The sequence below is a fragment of the Mesoplodon mirus genome (assembly GCF_964341445.2).
Source record: "Mesoplodon mirus genome assembly, chromosome: 11".
Lineage (NCBI taxonomy): Eukaryota > Metazoa > Chordata > Mammalia > Artiodactyla > Ziphiidae > Mesoplodon > Mesoplodon mirus.
Window position 1 is genome coordinate 66,071,828 of NC_138987.1, and position 23,561 is coordinate 66,095,388.

At 46.1% G+C, this 23,561-nt stretch overlaps 1 protein-coding gene across 1 annotated transcript in view; it reads right to left on the minus strand.

Annotated features, from left to right (window-relative positions):
* The window catches only part of PPM1H (protein phosphatase, Mg2+/Mn2+ dependent 1H), a 277,205-nt gene that overhangs the window by 64,706 nt on the left and 188,938 nt on the right, over positions 1 to 23,561 (minus strand). Inside the window, exon 6 of the mRNA XM_082634561.1 lies at positions 12,814 to 12,932. Within this exon, the coding sequence (XP_082490687.1) occupies positions 12,814 to 12,932 (119 nt within the window). The remainder of the gene's footprint in view (positions 1 to 12,813; positions 12,933 to 23,561) is intronic.

A 23,561-nucleotide genomic window follows, 5' to 3' on the forward strand; every position in this document is an offset into this window, starting at 1 on the left:
TAGGCCAAGCTCAAGTATCTCAGAGTAAACACCAATGCTTTTTCAAGTCTTCTGTTCTTTCTTAAAAAGCGAGGAGAATTTTGCATGAGCATACACACACAACATTTATTTCAAAGCTCAAAAATATCCTCCCCCACCCCCAAATCTTCAGTTGAATTAGATGCTTATCCTGTGGATGACTCTTCCGGAATCCTCAGCTAACACCCACATTACTCGAGCCCCAGGGTAAGAAGCACAGGCCTGGGGTGAGGGCTGCCAACAATACCAGTGCGGGGAACATAGCGCTCTCGGCTCCTGCATCAGGGTGGCCCTACAGCTTTAGATGATGGACTGCAAAGGCAGCAACTGTGAAAGCTTCCGCCATCACCTCACCCCTAACACTTACGGAATTCTAATATACCAAACGTTTATTGTGCACTTGCTTCGCTCTAGGCATTGTTTTAAGCGCTTATATTTTTTAAACTTAGATGATTTTTTTTTTTTTTGGAGTACGCGGGCCTCTCACTGTTGTGGCCTCTCCCGTTGCGGAGCACAGGCTCTGCACGCACAGGCTCAGCGGCCATGGCTCACGGGCGCAGCCGCTCCGCGGCATGTGGGATCCTCCCGGACCGGGGCACGAACGAACCTGTGTCCCCTGCATCGGCAGGCGGACTCTCAACCACTGCGCCACCAGGGAAGCCCTTAGATGATTTTTAGAACAACCTTTTAAGACAGGTATTAACATGAACCCCATTACACGAGTAAAGAAAATGGAGGTCACACCGCTAGGAGACAACAGAGGTTAAGCTCATTTCCAGATCTGCAGCAAAGTGCATTGCGCTCTTAGCCACGGTCCTCTGCCCATCCTTGAAGAGCTGTGAATCTGTGTAGATACCATAAAATGGCATGATATGCAACAAGAATGCTTAATTACTAATCTCATCCTCAGAGTATACCATAAACATTTCTAGGGTCTACCCCTCTCCGGGTTTTTACAGAAGTAAGTCGCATGCAAGTTTAAACATACCACCTTCTCAGACTGCTTCTTCCCTTGACAATACGGTGGATGTTCAAGGTCACTGCAGAATTAGGTTTAACCTGAGGTGTGGCTCTCAAGTCGTTCTGTTGATTATAAATTGAGAGACCTTAAATCTTCACACTTAGATGCCCAGTTTTTCAGGAAGGGATCCAAGGCCACCCAGAAGGATTAGGCAAATTTGGGGAGGGAGTACCATTTACTCAGGATGAACAGGAATGAGAAACCAGCAAGTTAGATGCCCCGGGAGCATGGTCTCCTGGCCTATAGCCCACGTATCTATACCGTGCCTGAGGCCTGAACTATCCAGGTTACGGGCACAAGTACCAATAAGGAAAAAGAAAGGCTCAATTCAACTCTGACCAACTGTTGGCACCTAAGGGCTTCATCACTCCTTATCCTCCCCTGCAGGTCCCATCCACAGCCCCCTCCTGGACACAGTCTTCGGTCCACGCAGGTAGACAAAGAGGTTCCCAAGCACCAGCTGGAGGAAAAGCAGGAGGCTGGAGTCACAAACCTGCTGAGGAGCCCAGTGTGCCCAGTGCTCGCTAATCAATCATTTCTGCAAGCTGTTGCTCATCCGAGCCATGGTAAGAATGACTGGGGCTGCCCAAGGTCAATGTTTAAGGATATACAAGAATCACCTGGGAGGGAGGCTTAAAAAAACCCCAGAGTCTAGGACCTCAGGGATTCTGGAATGTTTTTAATAATCACCCCAGGTGAGGGCTTCCCTGGTGACGCAGTGGTTCAGAGTCCACCTGCCAATGCAGGGGACACGGGTTCGTGCCCCGGTCCAGGAAGATCCCACATGCCGCGGAGCGGCTGGGCCCATGAGCCATGGCCACTGAGGCTGCACGTCCGGAGCCTGTGCTCCGCAATGGGAGAGGCCACAACAGTGAGAGGCCCGCGTACCGCAAAAAAAAAAAAAAAAAAAAGTCTATTGAATAATCACCCCAGGTGAAAAAGCTTCCTTGTGGGTCAGCATTCCTCTGCCAGTTTGGGTATGGGTTTGTCCTACACTTGACTGTAAGCACCACCGGGTCAGGGACTATTTTTATCCTCTTTGTTTCTCTCCAAAGCCCAGCACAACACCCAGTTACTGAATGAGTAAGTAATAGTTAAACTAATCACCCCACAGAGATAGATAAAGCCCAGTACTCTGTTCTTTAGGCCACTGAGCACGAGAGCAACTTGATTTGACTGGGGAGGTGGAGACAGCTGATTTAATCCTGGTGGAATCTGAACCTAGAGCTGGCAGAGTCTCACTGCCTTTGCCAGAGTAACAAGGTGAAGGATAAGAAGGGGAGGTGTTACCAGCATTTCTAGTTCTTACAGAAAGACGCGTGCTTAGCTCTTCAGCGGGGGACAGACATTAAGACCTTGCCTTGCTCTGAATAAGTCTTAGATTGACTTGTCTGAAGGCCAGAGGAACATGAAGGTAGAATGAGATCTTTCAGGGTGTGGAGTGGTGGTTCTCCAACTCTCCTATGTGGATTCCTGGGGTAAGCCCAGAACCCAGGGGTTTAAGCCTGCGCACCAGCTGACTCTGATGAAGAGGCCCTCAAGCCATGGTGAGTTAGCACCTTTATGGGATTGTCAGCTTGAAACCAGCAACATTGATTTCCTACTCTGAAACCTGGTGGGCAAAGGAGGGGTGGCAGGGAAAAGAAAAACTTTATCTATCTCTGATGAGAGTGAAATTTTATAACTTGAGGGGTGTAGGTTGGACATAGGGAAATGTTTCCTTGGCAGGCTTGTAAAGTACCTGGAAATTTGTTGGAGTGTTATAGCACTCACTTCTCTGGAATTTCCTTAAAAACAGGCTCTTATAAATAGGCTGAGGATTGGACCATATGTCCTTCTAAATATACTGTCAGCCCTATATTTCTGTCCTGCTGTGTGTCATTTTCATACTTTATAGAGGTGTAGAGCTCTCAAGGGTGGGAAAATAAAATTATGTTAGTTATTGCCATCCTCAGCATGGCATTCAAAGTTTCCCTCACTTATGTTAGGCTACCATCAGGAATATTATCTAGCTGATACGTACCAATAAGTGCGTACGGAGGTCAAAAACACTGACAAACTCCTGTACTGGCTAGCAAATAATGACTGTCCCAAGTCCCCAACTGCCCCCATCTGCTGCTCTGGATTCTCCCCTAAAATCCCCATGATGTGGTAAATAAAGAATTAGTGCGGACTTCCCTGGTGGCTCAGTGGTTGGGAATCCGCCTGCCAATGCAGGGGACGCAGGTTCGAGACCTGATCCGGGAGGATCCCACATGCCGCGGAGCAGATAGGCCTGTGCGTCACAACTACTGAGCCCGTGTGCTGCAACTCCTGAAGCCCGTGCCCCTAGAGCCCGTGCTCCGCAACAAGAGAAGCCACCACAATGAGAAGCCTGCGCACCACAACGGAGAGTGGCCCCCGCTCGCCGCAGCTGGAGAGGGCCCTCATGCAGCAATGAAGGGAGGGAGGGAGGAAGAAAGAATTAATGCCTGGCACAGCAGGGGGGCTTCTAGGACCCGAATGTAGCCTATTCCTCCATGTTGACCATCAAAATATTCTGAATATTACTTTCAGCTTCCACATTCCCAGAACACACAACTTATTTTCATGCCCCTGGGCTTCCACGTGTGCTGTATACTCTGCTCAGAATGTCCTTCCTTCCTGCCCTCAACCCTCTTGAAACTCCTCTCCTATTTCAGACCTTTGGTTCAAACACGACCTTCTCCACTGAGTCTTCCCCAGTCCCCAACTCCCCTCCTCAAAAACCACTACTCCCTCTTCCACAGTCACAGGGCCTTTTTCCTTCAAACCCCCTTTTTGTAAGCCCTATATTCTATCTTGCTTTAGTTATTCATGCACAAATTTCAACAGATCTACCTCCCTCACTCCTGAGATTTTAAGAATAGATTTATATGGAAAATATATCATTTGATCAATTTCCAGAAAGCCGGCCAGTCCCTGGGCCAGCTGACCATCTCTATGACGTGAGCACAGCCTTATCTGACAAGATCCTTCCTACATGGGGACATGCTTGGCCACTGAGGGTCTTGGAAACCCGGCTCCTGGGCTGTGGCTCAGGAGGGATGCAGCGGTGCCTCATCAGGTCCAGCGCAGAGGCAGATGGAAAGTCTGTGGATGGATTAAAAAAAGAAACCCAAACAAACAAACAAAACCCCCCCACAAGCAAATAACACAAAAAACACCCTACCCAGCAGCCCCCAGCGACAGAGGGGTTTCCGACTGTACTGAGGGGAGGTCTCTTATAGATAAGAAGTTGGCACAGCAGCCGTTGGACAGACCTGCCCAGCGGAAGTGGCCAGCACTCCCTGATCTTTAGCCTCTTGCTTCTCTAAACTGCCTTCCTTTTTCTTTTAGGTTTTTAGCCTCTCATTACAATTGAGAAACAAGCATCTCAACACGTATTATTAGGCCATAAACCTCCCGAGGCAAGGGTCAGATCTTGTTGGCCCTTCCAACCTCCATAACGTCTAATGATTATATTATCAGACACACACAGCACTTACTCCATGCCAGGCTACGGTCAATGCAATCAACCAGACTAACTCATGCCATCTGATTATTATGCTCGGCCATTAGCCCATTTACATACGGGGAAACTGAGGCAGAGAGAGGCAACACGATGTGTCCCAGCCACACCTGGGGACTGTCCCCGCCGGGCGGTCTGGCTCCATATCCCTTGTTCTTAACTACGAGGCAATGTCTAATATGCCTCAGATGCACAGTAAAGGCATGTCAAATATAAAAACAAGTGGGTCCTGGGGTTCCTTGGCTAAAAGGACACTGGCTATTTTAACAGGGATTTGGGCAAGCACTTGACACCCTAAAACTTCCCCAGATGACTGGGAGAGCTAAGTTGCTCCCACCCACGTACTAGACAACCCCAAACAACAATCACTGGGGAGAAGCGGCAGAGACCCCGTTTCTCGGAGGTATACAAAGGGGCACAGGTAAGTGTGTGACTGTTCACAGGGTCTGAGGGGGAAGGAAAAGCTTGGAAGTAGTTTGGCCACTTTAGGAACAACACATTTACACTTATCGTTAAAGCAGAGAGAGGCGTAGGAGTGTGTAAAGGGTGAGTGGAGGACCAGCAGGGAGCCAGCTGGTTGGGCATCTCTTTTCTTTCTCCTCTCTGTGGCCTGACAACGCCTGTCTTGGTTTCCAACCATTTGCAAAGATCTCTCAGCCTCTCCTGGCCTCATGGGCAGGGCGGCAGGGCGGCAGGGCGGCAGGGAGGAGGGCGGGGAGCAAGGAGTCATTTATCACTGTCGGGAGATGTGCTACACGCAGCAGGGCCGGCTTTCCTCCCTGCTGTTCCTGCAGCCAGAGCCGCAAATCTTGAAAAGATGCAGAACATGCACCTCGCAAATAACCATTCATCATTGCTGCTCTGGGAGCCCGGGAGCGGACCCTCCTGACGTGAGGCTGACCGGCTCTGCCTTCAGCCCGGGCCCCAGCGGAGCTGGGAACACGGGGACTTCTCAGGCACGTAATTCCTGTTCTGGCCAATCCCCATCTACTACAGTCTACTGAGGTTTGGGGTTAAAATTCTCTGAAATGCCATCCAAGCCCCTCTTCTCTCCACAAAGTCAGATTTCCAGATTGCTTTCAGTAATCAGGCTGCAGCCAAGGTGGCCCATAATCATTAAATTTGAAAATACAAGTTGCTAGGAGGAAATTAATCCCAGGTGTAACTCGGGAATGGCCTGCTTTCTCGTGAAGTAATTATAAAATTAAAAAGTGCTATTTCTCTGGTGAGTATAAAAAGCCTCCTCGGTGAGGTCTGTGGCCCAACAGTAACGTCAGGATTTACACCAAGGAGGGACCGGAAAAATCCTTCCGTGCCTCAACGATGGGCATCAGGGCCATCTGCAGGTAAATTTCCAAAGACTGGGTTAAAGGTGATTAAAATCAAGAAGAGGAAGAGGTTTGAATTTTCCAATTACTCCTTAAAACTCAAAAGTCAAGCTGCTAGACAATGCAGGCTTTCCCAGTAAGACTAAAAATGCTGAGCTAATTAGACCCACAGGCATGGCCAACATATAAAGTCAGCCCAAAGGAGGGACACTGTCCCTTTAAAATCTGCCTGGGGATCAGTGGAAAAGCTAATGAGGAGTGTCAGTTGGGGCTGCTTTATTAGGTGGCCCTCCAGAGGATAAAGCCTGGGGTTTCTGTAACAGGGCTTCTGTGCTTGATTCAATAAATCAATTTATATTAAATGCGGGTATAGCTCTGGAGCTGGCTTCATAAAGCATTCTGTGGCATTTCTCAATCTGCTTATCCCCTTCCCTGTCAGCCTGCCTGAACGCACTGTCAGAGGGCATTGAAAAGAGCAATAAAAAATAAGACAGAAGGCGTATCTACGTTATTTGTGAAACTCAACCCAGCAGCTCCAGACTCATGCTGGGAGGCTGCTTCCAGTGAGTTTCTCTCCAGAAGATGTTTGGACGGTTGGTAAGAAGCCCAATGCTGTGGGACTGCAGTGCTCAACCCTGAGCTGGGCTCCAGGCTGCAGACTGAGAATAAAGGTCACCCCGAACAGAAAGGAAAGGGTTGCAAGGGAAGTTGCTTTTTACTCCGATCCTCAGGGTCTGAAATACTCTTCAAGAAGTGAAAGGAAAAGCAAGGTGAATAAAAGCGCCGAAAGCTGGCACCGTCCAGGAGGTGGCGGGGAGCGGCTGGAGGAGGGAGGTGTGCTACTGACCAGGGCAGATGGAACGGGTCTTCCTTCAGGCTGGCCAGCAGGCTCGCCAGTGAGTGACCGCAGCAGACCGTCATCCTAAACACAATGACTTACGCCCCTGAAGATCTCAAAAGGAGAGGAAAGCCCATCCCCCACTTTGGACTCTGTAGCGGGGCCAGAAGCCACAACACGTGGCCACACCGTTCCGCTCTCCCCATCCAGGCTCAGCTTTTTTTTTTTTTTAACTCTTTGCTGTTGGGTTGTTCAGTTACAGACAGCTGCTGGCACCGTCCCTCACCCCAGTTAGACCCGCATCCTTACATTATCTAGACTGCAGTGCCATCTGGTAGGACTTTTTGTGATGATGCAAATCTATATCTGCAATGCCCACTTCAGTAGTCACGAGCCACATGTGGCTCCTGAGCAACTGAGATGGGGCTGGTGTGACTTGGGAAATGAATTTTTACCTTTACTTAATTTTAACTAATTTACATTTAAATGGCCACAAGGGGCTAGCGGCCACTCGGCTGGAGTGGACACAGAATAGAAAAGCTTTCCTTTGCCTTCATAAAAGTAGTGAATGCTAAGAGGAGAAAATGGTGGTGGATCCCACTCTGTTCCCAGGGGAAAAGGCTCTGATTTGCTCTTAGTTTCAGGGGAAAGACAAGAGGGAACAATTACCCTGATGTGTCATCAAGTTAGAATCATAAAGAGTTAAGGGCTGCAAGAGATAAAAATGAAAGGTTACCATCACTGGAATTTTCCTAATGGAATCTGTCTTTCCCAGAAGCTCTGAAAAGCAGAGCAAAGCCCTTCCGCCACCAGACATGGAGGTTGGCAGTGAAGGACAAAGAAAGTATTTTATCAAACGAGAGACCTAGGCCCAGGATTGGCCAAAGACCCCAGAACCTTGGCAGAGCCAGGAGCAGTATCCAAGGAGCTTATCTCCCAAGGCAGTACTCTCCTTCCTAAGTAAGCCACGCAATCTCAAGTTACTGGTCCAGCCTGCCCCTGAAACAAGACCATTATAAATGTTAAAAAGGCTCTGCTTAAAGAAAGAATTCTGGTGTACTTTACTCTTAACCAGAACCATCTGGAAGCAATCTTGCATTCACACGATGGACTTCTCGTCGTCTTTGGCCCTCGCTCTCAACAAATCCCACCAGCCCAAGAACAGCTGCTGGAGAATCTGGCCTGACGCCAGGGGTGAAGCTACAGCGCCCTCCCTTGTCCTGCCGGGGCCCCGGCTTGCGCATCACCCCACGCGGCTGGACGCAGAGCACGAAGAACACAGATCCTACACGAGAAAGCGAAATCACCAGCGGTCACAGGAGCAGGGACTTGGTGCCACAAAGCCAGCTGTGAGAAACTGTTGTTTCAGCCCGGTAACGCAGACGCCTGCCAGCAAATTACGGCCTGAGACGGCTCAGAGGGCCGTGGGTCTGGACGCTGTGCTCACAACGCCAGCTAGTGTGCATCCTGCAACAGCAGCTCCACACAAAGGGCCAGGCAGGCAGGGCAGCGGCTCGCGCCGAGTCCAAGGCCAGAGTTCTGGCGCCAGGACCGATGACACCAGGCACAGAAGGCGAGAGCTGGGACGCGTCAGGGACCGACTCAGCACTGGGGGCGCTGTCCGAAAATGCCTTTGTAAATCAAGCCACTGTGTAAACTACCTGAGCAGGCTGGGAAAGGGTGAGGGTTAGGAGCCAGGTGAGAGATGGATTTCATTAGGAAGGTCCTGGTGGCGATAACCTTTTGTCCTCTGTGCAACCTGGGCCTGCCAAGCTGCTCCACCGTCTCCGACAAAGCGTGAGGGTGGGAGAGAAAGGATCCCCGTCAGGAGGCAACAGACTCATCCTTAATTATGAGAAGAGGCTTCCCAGAGCCGACGCCCTCCCCCCTCGCTGCCTCCCGGCTGCAGACACACCGCAGAAAGCTGGCAGGGTGCTCCTCTAATGAGAGCGATCGATTTTCCTAAGTAAAGGAGATTCGGCTCTTTGGGGATCTTCCCCGTCCTCACCACGTGGCCCCAGTCCACGCACAGACTTTAGTGATGAGTGGGAAGCATCACCGTTTAATTTGGCCAATGGTCCATCAGGTCAGACTGGGAACTAGAAAAGTCACTACCTCAGCAGCTCCTGCATCATTCCATCCTCTTGTCCTCTAAAGGACTGTCAAGGAGACACTGATCCTGGTAGATGGAGGTCCCCTGCTTAAACTTCCATCGCAGCTCAGAACTGAATAATTATGTCTGATCTTCCCCCCACCCCCGACCACCAAAACAAAGTTGATGCATTGTATCAGAAAGAGCCCCGGGCGAAAAGTCAGAAACCTGGGTTATTCTGACATTTTTGCACTAGTGGAAGCTGAGTAAACCACTTAATCCCCTCTGAGCCTCAATGTGCTCAACTGCAAAATGGAGCAGGAGGAGGAATCACTGGGTATTTGGCAGTTCAGCACTGTAGTGAACAGTGTATACCCTGAAGTGAGCCTGTCTGGAGGTCACAGACTGGCTTCTCCTCTTACTAGTTGTGTGACCTTGAGCAACTCGACCCTGTGCCTCGGTTTCCTCATCTGTAAAATGTACCTAGTTCCTAGGATTGTTCAACATGAAGAGTCATGTAAAGGTCTCATCACAGTGTCTGGCCCTTAGCTCTCCCACTCACTGTCAGCTAGCCCCATGATTAGTGGGGGACAAGCAGGCAGATAAAAATTCCCACAACTAGGTCTTTGCTACAAGGGTTCAACAGTTGGCAACAGGTGAACCCCTATTTGTTAGAAAGGTTTCAGAGACACAAGCTCACAGGCCAAGGCTAATTCGGAAGGCAAGAAACGTAAAGGAGGGACGAGGTAAGGACTTGTCTGTCTCCTTGAGCATGACACATTGCCAATACTCACCAGTCCACCTTCAACCAATCCCAACAGCTTGGTAGTAATTTGAGGCTTTTGTGGGAAAAGGGACCCTGCTGATCCTCATCTCTCTTTCCATTGAATTAATTTGCCAGCCCTTCTCTCTCTATAGACAACTCAGAAAGGTAGGAAATGGGGAGCCCATGTTTCTTCAGGCCTAAAAAATAACTGCTAGATTTGAGGTTTTCTGTTAGAAGTTAAAAACATTTTTTAGGGCTTCCCTGGTGGCGCAGTGGTTGAGAGTCCGCCTGCCGATGCAGGGGACACGGGTTCGTACCCCGGTCCGGGAAGATCCCACATGCCGCGGGGCGGCTGGGCCCGTGAGCCATGGCCGCTGAGCCTGCGCATCCGGAGCCTGTGCTCCGCAGCGGGAGAGGCCACAGCAGTGAGAGGCCCATGTACCGCAAAAAAAAAACCAAAAAACATTTTTTAAAAGAACTCATTAAAGTTGGGAGGGGGGTGTGTGTGGGTGGAGTTTACATAGGCGGTGGTCTAAATTGGCTTTAAACTTCCCAACTTCCTCCCACAAAGATGTAAACAGCTCTCCTTTTCCTGAAGCATCATTTTCAAATCATAAGTAACAACAGATAGGAAATATACAAAGACGTACATCAATCTCTGCTCGTAGCCAAAGCTGTGAGCCAAGAGCCAAGCAGGGAACTTTGCTGCAACAAATGAGCAAATCATGTCTGACTGAAGCCATCCTCAGCCTTGGCTTTTCAGTTAATTCGGTACCTTCCGTGGAGTTCCGTACAATTAAAGAGAGCCCATTTATGGGCTATTTACTTGCTTAAGACCCCGCTAATGTGTGTTTGTGTGCACGTACCTGAGGTAGAGAGCAAAAGAGAGAGTAACTGTGTGTGTGTAACGCTGGATGTAATCTAATCCCTGAACTTATCTGCATTTTAAAAAACTGTAAAAAGGGGTAATCTTTAGCCATTTGTTTACCAACTTGATTGCTGCTGAGATCTCATTTGCCTTTTTGGCATAGAAAAAACATAGAAACAGCCTTGCCTCGAGCTCAACATGGTTCGTGTGCAGGCTCTTCATTCCTACCCTTCCCACTGACCACCTACACGTCGGCCTGCCCCCCATCAACTTCTGTGGATTGCACTCTTCTTCCTTTCATCCAATAAACAAACATGGCCTGTCGACTACATGTCAGGCACAGGACGAGGCACTGGGCTGCCCCACAGGGGGCTTACAGACTAGTATAATTCGAGTAATTGATGACTTACCCCTTACATTTATCCCTTGGCCTAAGTCATCTAGTTTCTTGTTCATTTCCTTGCCTTCTCTGTTTTCTGCTTCCATCCCTCTATTTGGCTCTAGGGATCTCAGATACATATTGCTATGACAGTTTTTCTCTGGGTACCTGAATCTGCTTTCTCTCCTGGTCAGTCTCCTTCAAACTCCTCTTACAGCAAGCCTCCTACAACATCGTTTTCATCATTTCATTCTCCGCCGAAACACACAAGAGTAACTTGCAGCCTCCCACAGTAAATCCTAATGTCTCTGCCTGGCTTCCCATATTCTGATACATTCCCTCAGTACCAACTCAGCCTAATTTCTCACAGCCGCTCCCCCCCACCTCCCCAGTTTTGGCCATTTCCCGCACTGTCTCTTAGATCTGCTCTTTTGGTTTATGTGTTTACAGCCACGTGGGTTCCTACCCTGGGATGCCTTTCCTTCCATCTTTCCAAATTCTACAAAAACCAGACCAAACTCTGCCATGGTTTTCTGAATTACACAATCCCTCACCTTAAACTTTTCTGTAAGGAGTGATGATTTTGCTGACTGAATAAAAATGAATTTGCAAGAAAACCCAGTCTGGGGCAACGAAACTCCAGAACTCAGAGCTGCAAATATGGTGAACCCGATAAATCCGATCACGTTTTAGAGCAGGGGTAAAGATTTTAGGCTCTGCTGCAACCACTCAACTGCCCTGCTGTTGTATGAAGGTAGTGACAGATGAAACATAAACAAACGAGCGTGCCTGTACTTTTAAAACTTATTTACGGAAAGGGGTGGGGGGTGGAATTTGGCTCTCAGGCCATAACTTGCTGACCCTTTTCTAGAAGAAGAGAGGATACTGGTGAGGACCTTCTCTTTAGATGGCAAAGGACAACCGGACATGCCTTAGATCAGCCTCTGATCCTCCCGAGTGGCTTGACTGTCTCTTTAAGACAGTCCGTACGCTAGGAGTAGATTCCCAGCCTAGAAGTCATCACCATGGGAATTTGGGCTGTGACCATCTGTTATAGCTATTCCGGTCAAAGAAGAAGAGACAGTGAAATTTACTTTGTCACCTGTGCTGGGGACGTGGTGAGGAAAGAGGCCACTGTTTCCTTCTGCTGACCTCCAGCCTGGCAGGAGGCTCCCTGGTCAGGATCGCAGGGCCTAGAGCAAATCTTCACCTACACTTCTTTGCGCCAGGCACTGCTCTCTCATTTCATCCTTACACCAACCCTATGAAATTTAAGTACTTTATCATCATATCTATTTTTCAATTGGAAGAAACCGACGAGGTCTTAGTCAGTGTTAGCTACTGACACATACAAACGGTTTTGGCGCCTTATATCGGTGTGTTTGGGGAATAAGATGCCCTTTGCCATGAGTTCTTATTTTGATATGAATGTGATGAAATCATGAGGACAGCTCATTACCTCTGGTCCTTAAAATCACCCTTCAAAGAGTATTCTTTTCACTTTATTTATGGGAAATGGCACTCATAGGGGTTAAGTAGTTTGTCCAACTTTGCCTATTCAGAAAGGTCAGGGTTATGATTCACATCTAACCTGGTCTGGCCACACAGAGCTCCAGTTCATTCCTTTGAGCCCCGTTACCTCTTTAGTAACCCTGACCTACAAACCCGAGTCTAATGTGTTTTTAAAAGCCCCCCAGTGCTTGCTCTGTGTGAAGTGAGGAATTACATCAGCTTCATGGGTCTAGTGTCCCCAAGGAGGGCCTCAGAGAGCAGAAAAGCAAAACAACACCCAGATGGGAGAACTGGCGCCCAGGCGAAAGCAGCAGAAGTGGGCGTAGCCCCTTTTCCTTCCCCACAAACCCAGGTCTCTGGCTGCACCTCCTGATCCAAAGTGCGGAAGTGGCTTTTTACGGTGGTGGCGCTTCCTTCACACACGCTGCAGCAGTACCAAGGCAGAGGGAGGCGTATTCTTACCAGCCTGTCATATTAAAATCCCTGTAGAGCATCTTCTTCCCAAGTTCCTTTCTCTGTACTCTCCTTGGAAACTCCAAATGTGTGAACTCATTTCCCAGCAAGTGAGGCTGCATGAATGCCTAATAGCAAAAAGAAAAGAAACAAAAAAAAAAAAACCCACACATATTTAGAGGAAAAAATAAGACCCAAGGATGTTTTGCAAATTGAGACAGCCCACATTTCAGAAACAAGAATACTGTTCTCAAATTTTAAGGGAGATAAATAGATTGAAGACTCTAAATACAAATAGAATATCAACAAATAAAAATCATGAATCTAATTTATAAAGGAATGTGACTTTTTCACTGGAGATGATAAAACTAATGGTAATCAAAGACGTGTATCTCTCAAGCAAGGAAAAGGTTCACTTTTTAATTCAAATTCAAGATGGTTTCACTTGGGCTGAATGGCACGGTGAGGAGGTAGGAAAGCTCCCCCTGACTCTCTCCTCCTTGGCTTTCTCTGCCCGCCTCCTATTTGTACACCTAGTTGTTGGGCCTGGCCTCTGAAAGCTGCATGTGGGTCTCCATGTCAACACAATGGCCTGAGAGAGAGGGTTGGGACTGGATGCACCAGACAGGAACTTTCTGTTGGACTCCCTCCATTTTGCTCTGCAGTAATTTGATCATGTAATTGGAAGACTGTTCCAGAACAGATGGCTTCTTCCCCTCCCCCAAATCTCTGTTCACACTACAAAAGTCTTGAGCAAACAGCCACTTAGGGAATTGCTTTGAAACAACAAACAGTCTCATTGTCACACTCAAAATTCAAATCCAGTTATCCAAGAGATGAAATGCTCAGGTATGGATTTCCCTGCTCAGAGGCCACACACTGTAAGCAGACCTGCCCCGGAGCCGTCCCATACCAAGCCGCATACCTGCTTATTAGCAGTGTACTGGAATGGATCTTCTCTCTCTCTCTCTCTTTCTGGCAGGGAAAAGAGTGGGTGGAGCACATCTCGGCCTGGCACCGTTGGAAAGCCAGGGCTCCCTGCCATAGGACAGATGGCCATATCCTCGGTCTCCTGGAAAAAGGCATCTCCCACAGCCTCTTTCCCCCAGGACCTGACAGTGGCAGATCTCCCACTGATTCTCACGGTGGTCTGGAGGTCTCAGCTGGATGCTAGTCATCAGAAGCTAAGCGCATCAAGAGTCAAAGGAAGCAAGCTGAACTGTCCCCGTGTGGTCCGGAGGTCTCAGCTGGATGCTAGTCATCAGAAGCTAAGCGCATCAAGAGTCAAAGGAAGCAAGCTGAACTGTCCCCAGGCTGGTCAGATTGGACCAGCTAAAAGAACTCTGAGCCAGTGATGCTGGGCAGGCTTTGGGGACAGGATGGGACAGGACTGAGAATGAGAAGAGGGGCTGTCCTGTCTGCTGTAACCAACAGGTTCCAGGTCGGAGGGGAATTCTGGATCATCTTCGAGGGGCCCTGAAACCTCTGCTGGGGATGAGGCTTGGGCTGCCTATGGGTATCAAGGACACTTAAACACTGGGTTTTACAGAGAAGTTCCTTGGCGGGGGAGGGAGGGAGGGAGGGAGGAAGGAAGAGAACTAATATTCATAGCGCAGGTCAGTGGGGTAGGCTTTGGGTGAAACGAATTTGGGTTTGAATCCAAGCTCTGCACTTATAAGCTGTGTGATTTTAGTGGGTGATTTAACTGCTTGGGCCTCAGTCTCTTTACCTGTACATTGAGATTAACTGCAGATTTATCTCATACTGTTCTAACAATGAAATGAAATGACATCTACAGTGCACTTAACATGATCGTCTCTGCTCGCAAAAAGAAAATAATTTATCCCTCTAGTAACTATGGAGCCCTATTACATCCTGAGTACTACAGTAAGTATTTCTTGAGCTCTCATTGCACACCCCCGCCAACCTTATGGGCGGGACTGGCTACCTAATCTGTGGGGCCCAGTGCACAAGGAAAATATGGAGCCTCTATTCAAAATTAAAAATTTCAAGAAGGCGACAGCAGAGCATTAAACCAAGTGCAGGGCCCTGGGCAGCTGCACAAGTCATGCCCACAAAGCCAGACGTACTTACAGAGTAGATACCATTTTATTCCTCTCCTTTATTTTGGTCCACCCATGAAAACTAAGGACCAGAGGCATTAACAGTCAATGAACAGCAGCATTTTTATGTACCCTTGATCATCTCTCAGAACTTTGGGACTGAATTAGCATGGCGTTTTTGTCTACCCCCCGCCCTCCAAGCTGGAGTGACACTGATTTAGGGGTTACCATGTGTCAGGCACTTGATACACCTTATGTTATTACCTCAACAATCCTACAAAGCACATGTCATAGACTCAATTTACAAAGGAGGAAACTAAGGTCCAGAGAGGATAAGACACCTAGCCCAAGGCTATCAACCAGGAATGGGTGGTTCTAGAGCTTAAGCTTAATATCAAACCCATAACCCCCATCCTAACCCTTATGTTGGCCCTTTAACCTGCACACATTTACAAAAAACAGTAAGTGGGCAACAACAGGCTTGTGATCCATGCCAAATATGAACCACAAATAGGCACCCATGACGATCCAGTTAACAAAAAATTACAGATCTGCACACAACTTGGCCATGAGGATGTCCCTCAAGTAGCGAGAAGAAATCATTCAATAATATGAGTGATTAAACTAGCATAAATCCATACAAAAGAATTCTGTGCAATCACATACAAAGGTGTTATACAGAATATGTAATTACACAAAAAGAGCTGATCTATTTGTGAAAAACAGCATATCAAACAATGTGTCTGTGAGTGTGCAAGTGTATGAGCTTATGTGAATCGTGTCATATATATACACAGATCTATATAGGACATACATGTATACATAAATGAGTATGCATGTGTATAAACATAGGTACACAATACACATATACATTACATAACACATAGGTTAGGATGCTAAGGCCATTCCTAAGTACATTTTGTACCCTCGTGCCCTTTCTGCTGGAATACATTTGCCTGGGCAGTTGTACCAGGAGAAGTCTGCAGGGTAGCTGGGAACTCCCCAGCAGCTTGCTGTCTGCAGGGGCCACCTCGCCCCTCCTTCTGGGGATGGGCAGCCTCAAAGGGGCCTTGAACCGTGTGTCACCTGTGACATCCGTTGCCCCTTCACATGCAGAGCCTTTCAGGGTCTCAACAAAACTCCTGCTTCTCCCCTTATAACAACAGGATACCGTATTTCATCAGTTCTAAGATGCCCTTTATTAGATGCACCATTATTTTGCTACCTCTAAGGAATGGCAAAAAAAAGCTGCCAATTAAACGATGCATGGTGCTTTCTTTACCACTTCAAATTTTTAACTTATTATTTTTGAAAGAACTCCTTTAGACGTAGACAAAATTCTATTATCTATCACTATTGTGCATATTTAGGAAGGAATATATAAGTGATGTGTATTGGTTAAGATTGTTCCAAAACGTTTTCACATTTAGAATCCAATGGCACTCATTGCTTTCCAACTCTGAATCATCCCGTGTTCGTGATTTTCCACACAAGAGCGGGCTGTGTTTCAGGGGTGCATTGGTCATGCAGCATTTCTAAAACAACCCACAGAAGAACTGCAAGACACAAGCCAGCTTTGCAACCTTCCAGAGCCCGCTTGCTTCTGACCCCCACTTCAGGAATGTAGCTGAGCAAGTCTGGTCACTCCTCCCCAAGCCCCTCTGCATGACTAGCTGCATCCAAAAAGTGCTTCAAGCTGCTGGATGCCAGTCCTGAAGTTTTGGTGCTGCTCTTTTGATGTTGCTCATGCTTAGGAGATGACAGCCATGTCATGCCTGCCACCTGGCTGACAGCAACAATCAACTGTAAAATATCCCAACTTCAAGTATGTCAAAAGGTAAGAGGAAAAAGCGTGCCCTAGCTCTGAGGAATTATTGTGATATCCATCCCCCATTGATACGGATGTCACACCCTTGGATTTCTCTCTCTTTGTGGTTATTTTTCTTCCTCTGGCTGGTTGCCACAGCACATTTCACATGTTACATGACACATTTTCCATTACAATCAGGCCCACCACAGAATGCATGTGTATTCCATGTGTACCTAGGACATATCCCGCCATGACATATTTTTACACTGCTTTAAAATCACCATCTGCGGTAAAGTAGCAGGATACAAAATTAATGCACAGAAATCTTTTGCATTCCTATACACTAATGATGAAAAATCTGAAAGCGAAAATAAGAAAACACTCCCATTTACCACTGCAACAAAAAGAATAAAATATCTAGTAATAAACCTACCTAAGAAGACAAAAGACCTGTATGCAGAAAATTACAAGACACGATGAAAGAAATTAAAGATGATACAAACAGATGGAGAGATATACCATGTTCCTGGATTGGAAGAATCAACATTGTGAAAGTGACTATACTACCCAAAACAATCTACAGATTCAGTGCAATCCCTATGAAACTACAAATGGCATTTTTCACAGAACTAGAACAAAAAATTTCACAGTTTGTATGGAAACACAAAAGACCCCGAATAGCCAAAGCAATCTTGAGAAAGAAAAACGGAGCTGGAGGAATCAGGCTCCCTGACCTCAGACTATACTACAAAGCTACAGTAATCAAGACAGTATGGTACTGGCACAAAAACAGAAATATAGATCAATGGAACAGGATAGAAAGCCCAGAGATAAACCCACGCATATATGGTCACCTTATCTTTGATAAAGGAGGCAGGAATGTACAGTGGAGAAAAGACAGCCTCTTCTATAAGTGGTGCTGGGAAAACTGGACAGCTACATGTAAAAGAATGAAATTAGAACACTTCCTAACACAATACACAAAAATAAACTCCAAATGGATTAAAGACCTAAATGTAAGGCCAGACACTATCAAACTCTTAGAGGAAAACATAGGCAGTACACTCTATAACATAAATCACAGCAAGATTCTTTTTGACCCACCTCCTAGAGAAATGGAAATAAAAACAAAAATAAACAAAAGGGACTTAATTAAACTTAAAAGCTTTTGCACAGCAAAGGAAACCATAAACAAGACAAAAAGACAACCCTCAGAATGGGAGAAAATATTTGCAAATGAAGCAACTGACAAAGGATTAATCTCCAAAATTTACAAGCAGCTCATGCAGCTCAGTATCAAAAAACCAAACAACCCAATCCAAAAATGGGCAGAAGACGTAAATAGACATTTCTCCAAAGAAGATATACAAATGCCAATGAACGCATATGCTCAACATCACTAATCATTAGAGAAGTGCAAATCAAAACTAAAATGAGATATCATCTCACATCGGTCAGAATGGCCATCACCAAAGAATCTACAAACAATAAATGCTGGAGAGGGTGTGGAGAAAAGGGAACCCTTTTGCACTGTTGGTGGGAATGTAAATTGGTGCAGCCACTATGGAGAACAGTATGGAGGTTCCTTAGAAAACTAAAAATAGAACTACCATACGACCCAGCAATCCCACTACTGGGTATATACCCTGAGAAAACCATAATTCAAAAAGAGTCATGTACCACAATGTTCATTGCAGCTCTATTTACAATAGCCAGGACATGGAAGCACCTAAGCGTCCATCAACAGATCACCGGATAAAGAAGATGTGGCACATATATAAAATGGAATATTACTCAGCCATAAAAAGAAACAAAATTGAGTTATTTGTAGTGAGGTGGATGGTTGTAGAGTCTGTCATACAGAGTGAAGTAAGTCAGAAAGAGAAAAACAAATACCGTATGCTAACACATATATATGGAACCTAAAAAAAAAAAAAAGGAAAAAAAATGGTCATGAAGAACCCAGGGGCAAGACGGGAATAAAGACACTGCCCTACTAGAGAATGGACTTGAGGATACGGGAAGGGGGAAGGGTAAGCTGGGACAAAGTGAGAGAGTGGCATGGACATATATACACTACCAAATGTAAAATAGATAGCTAGTGGGAAGTAGCCGCATAGCACAGGGAGATCAGCTCCGTGCTTTGTGACCATCTAGAGGGGTGGGATGGGGAGGGGGGGTGGGATGGGGAGGGGGGGTGGGAGGGAGATGCAAGAGGGAAGAGGTATAGGGATATATGTATATGTATAACTGATTCACTTTGTTATAAAGCAGAAACTAACACACCATTGTAAAGCAATTATACTCTAATAAAGATGTTAAAAAAAAATCACGATCTGCATCCTAGTTCTAGGCTTTCTTCTTACCAACATTTTCAGTACTCACTCCTGTTGTATTTGTCAGACCTGATGGAGTTACTGATGTTAAAAAAACAACAGCAACAACAAAAAAACAAACTCAAGAACTAAGTACAGTAGAACAAATAGGTGGCTGAAGAACGAAAAATGAGACGCTAAAATATAATGGGACACATACCTGTTGGTTTTCTGAGGAAAAGACACACTTATTAGTGTATCTTTTTGTGTAATACTCATGAAAGTATTAGCTCAGGCTGTCATATCAAAATACCACAGAATGAGGGATTTAAAACAACAAAAAATTATTTCTCATAGCCTGGAGTCTGGGAAGTCTAAGATCAAGATGCCAGCAGATTCACTGCCTGGTAGGGCTCTCTTCCCAGCTTGCAGACTGCTGCCTTCTTGCTGCATCTCACAAGGCCTTTCCTCTGTGCTCTCATGGAGAGAGAAATCGAACTTTCTGTTATCTCTTCTTATCAGGAAACTAATCCTATCAAATCAGGGCCCACTCTTATGACCTCATTTAACCTTAATTACTTCTGTAAAGGCCCTATCTCCAAATTCAGTACATTGGAGTTAGGGCTTCAACATATGAATGTGAGGGGAAGGATACATACATTCAGTCCATAACATGGTGTTATATGTATACATGTTTATATATGTACATACACTCAAAGTCAAAATATTATACAGTATTATCTGATGGTTTTCTTTTTAACTTATCTATATTCATGAATATTTCTACCATTGAACTTGGATTACTCTCATTTTTAAAATACTCTAAAATTTGTTATTTTTTGAGAACCCAGTTATTAAACTATGTCTTAAAAAATTGTTGAAAGGAGCTTAACTGCCCCTTCTTACTCCAACAGTTTGAGGGAATGCTAAAATCACTGGAAAGGGCCACCCCAGGCAGAGGCTTGGCTCCAATGCAGGGGATGCTGAAGCACACTGCTTCCCAATGGGCCAGCACAGATATTTTGTTCTCAGAAGCAGAGTGGCCCAGCAACTTGGGGACTCAACAATTCCTCAGGATCTGCCCAGCATTCAATTAACATGGACTGGTTAGCGTTACTTCACTAGTGCTGGCCTGCCCTGCTGGAAGCATTGCTCAAGTCAGCATTTTGGAATCTTGAGCCTCGAAAGTGATTTTACTTATAATACAGTGTAAGCAACACACACAAATTTTAGAGTCTGCAAAACGTGGGAGCTGGAATTTGTTAGGTTCCTTTCAGCAATAAAATCCAATGATTTTCTGACCCCAAACTTGTAGGATTCATGGACAATTCTGGCATATTTCACTCCACTGCTCATACCTGGGCAGCTTATAAACATGTGTACATGACGACTGCCCCTTTCCAAGGCACATCTCCTAGGGATGCTGGCCTATTAAAAATGTGGACCTTAATGGGATCAATATCCAAAATGGGAGCAAGCACACATCTAAGGTCCCATGTCCACCTGCAAAATGAAAATTCTGGACACTCTCCTACACCCTCCTTATTTATCTGCTATGCTTGGATATATTTTAGCTTTTTCTCTTTGATGATGCTATTTGGATATATGTATGTCATAAACATCTGCGTGATGACACAAGTAATACCAGCTACACTTAAATATGTTCATTATTTTTAAAACCTCAGTTACACTTTAGTGCCTAGCATACACTGATCACAGTAAAGGCTCTAAATAAGTATTTGCTGGAAGAATGAATACAGAACATTCTGACCTGCTTTACACAATCACCTTTTAGTGATCATCGAAACTTTACAAAATAATACAACATAGCTTTCAATCTTTAGAAGAAGATAAAACTTAGGTCCACGGCACATAAAAACCATCTTGGGGCTTCCCTGGTGGCGCAGTGGTTGAGAGTCCGCCTGCCGATGCAGGGAACACGGGTTCGTGCCCCGGTCCGGGAGGATCCCACATGCCGCGGAGCGGCTGGGCCCGTGTGCCATGGCCGCTGAGCCTGCACGTCCGGAGCCTGTGCTCCACAACGGGAGAGGCCACAACAGTGAGAGGCCCGCGTACCGCAAAAAAAAAAAAAAAAAAAAAAAAAACCATCTTGGACACACATTACATATTTTCGATTTAGTTAACTTTTTATAATTTCATAGATATCTTCCTGTAAAACAACAAGCATGTGGGTGCAGTCATACCATTGAAAACCCCATGATATTTTACAATCCTAAGAACACCTAAATTATATTACGTCTCTTCTCTACTGAATAAGCATGCGAACCAGAAACCTAGAAATGTGTTTTATACTAAAATCCAATTTAAAGTGTGCTGGCCCGCTGCATGTAAAAAAAAAAAAAACAAAAAACTGGACCTCTTTTTGTACCTCCATTTCTATCCTAAATTTTGAGGCTTTCCTTCAAGGAAGCATAACTGAATGCTCCTAACTGAAGGGAGAGGGGTGGAGGTACACCTGGAGTTCAGGTGTGCACCACAAAAGGTACCTGGGAGGAAAGGCTTGGTAACCACTCCCCACACAAAACCAAAGGCAGGTGGTCAAGAGTCTTTTAAGGACCCTGGAGAGTACAGGTTTGCTAAAAAAAAAAAAAAGAGGGTAGGGTGTATCCTTGACACTTAAGTGTCTGGGCAGCTAATAAGAATACATTTCCAGACATGGTTACATCTGGCCAGGAACAAGAAGAGGCATCTTCTCTAGGGAAAAGATGCTGGAGTAACCTGCTGTGTCAAGAAATGCCGGGACACCAGAGATGGGGCGGGAGGGTTGAGCCTCTTCTGGCTGCTCTCCTCTCTAGTTCTGGGCAGAAACCAGCTTCAAGGGAAGGGGATGGAGGTGAGCACAGCACTGTGAAGATACACAACTGTCCCATCCCAGTGAGAGTCTCTTGAGTCACAGAGGGATTGAGCCGTACTAGGAGGGGACAAGCCTGAGGAAGAGAGGCCTTCTGGGACCTTCCAGGAAGCCTCTCAGAGCAGAGTGTGTCCCCGAACCCAGGTCTGTCTCGCTCCAGAGTACGTGGACGTGAGCCCCACCATCCTGGGCCAGGGGAGAGCTTTGAGCACCTTGGGGATGCAAGGCGGGGAGCAAACAGGGAGTAGAAGCAGGAACCCAGATCCCAGGGAGGGATACGTATGTACTGGGCTTGGGAGGAGGTGGAGCACCAGGCTTCCTGCGGACACTGAGACGGTGCTTCCCGAGGTTACTCAACATTGCCTGCTGGGGAACACAAAATGCTGCCTCCTTCTAACAAATTTTCCTTCTGCTGCTTTGTGGTCAGCTTGCCAATGAGTAGTGCCAGCCAATAAGGGGATTATCCCAGGTTTGGGGGTATCCAGCCAATGGAATTCACACAACTAACACATGAGCTCCTGCAGGTGTAGGTACCAGGGGTTAGGGATTCAAACTATAAAAAAGAGACCCCTCTGCTTAGAGCTCACGCGTTAGCAGGGGAGAATGAGGAAGGCAGAATGGGTGGAAATGGAGCGATATGCAGGGGTAAGGGACAAAGAGTGGGGTCACTTGGCAGGGTCAGAGCGAATCAGAAAAGGATCTTCTCATTATTTAAAAAAACTTTTTATTGAAGTATAGCTGATTTACAGTGGTTCAGGTGTACAGCAAGGTGATTCAGTTTTTTTTTTTTTGATGTCTAATCTTATTTGTTATGCTTACAAGTTTTTTTTGTTTTTTTGGCTGTGTTGGGTCTTCATTTCTGTGCGAGGGCTTTCTCTAGTTGCGGTGAGAGGGGGCCACTCTTCATCACAGTGCGCGGGCCTCTCACTGTCGCGGCCTCTCTTGTTGTGGAGCACAGGCTCCAGACATGCAGGCTCAGTAGTTGTGGCTCACGGGCCTAGTTGCTCCGCAGCATGTGGGATCTTCCCAGACCAGGGCTCGAACCCTTGTCCCCTGCATTGGCAGGCAGATTCTCAACCACTGCGCCACCAGGGAAGCCCACAAGTTTTATGTATATATATCTTTTTCAGATTCTTTTCCATTATAGGTTATTACAAGATACTGAATATAGTTCCCTGTGCTGTACAGTAGGACCTTGTTATCTATTGTATATATAGTAGTGTATATATGTTCATCTCAAATTCCTGATTTATCCCTCTCCACCACTTCCCCTTTGGTAACCATAAGTTTGTTTTCTATGTCTGTGAATCTATTTCTGTTTTGTAAATAAGTTTATTTGTGTCTTTTTTTAGATTCCACATATAAGTGATATTTTCTTTCTCTGCCTGATTTACTTCACTTAGTATGATAATCTCTAGGTCCATCCATGTTGCTACAAATGGCATTATTTCATTCTTTCTTATGGCTGCGTGATATTCCATTGTATATATGTACCACATCTTCTTAATCCATTCATTTGTCGATGGGCACTTAGGTTGCCTCCATGTCTTGGCTTAAAACAGTGCTGGTATGAACTCTGGGGTGCATGTATCTTTTTTTGAATTAGAGTTTTCATCTTTTCCAGATATATGTCCAGGAGTGGGATTGCTGGGTCATATGGTAGCTCTAGTTTTAGTTTTTTAAGGAACCTCTGTATT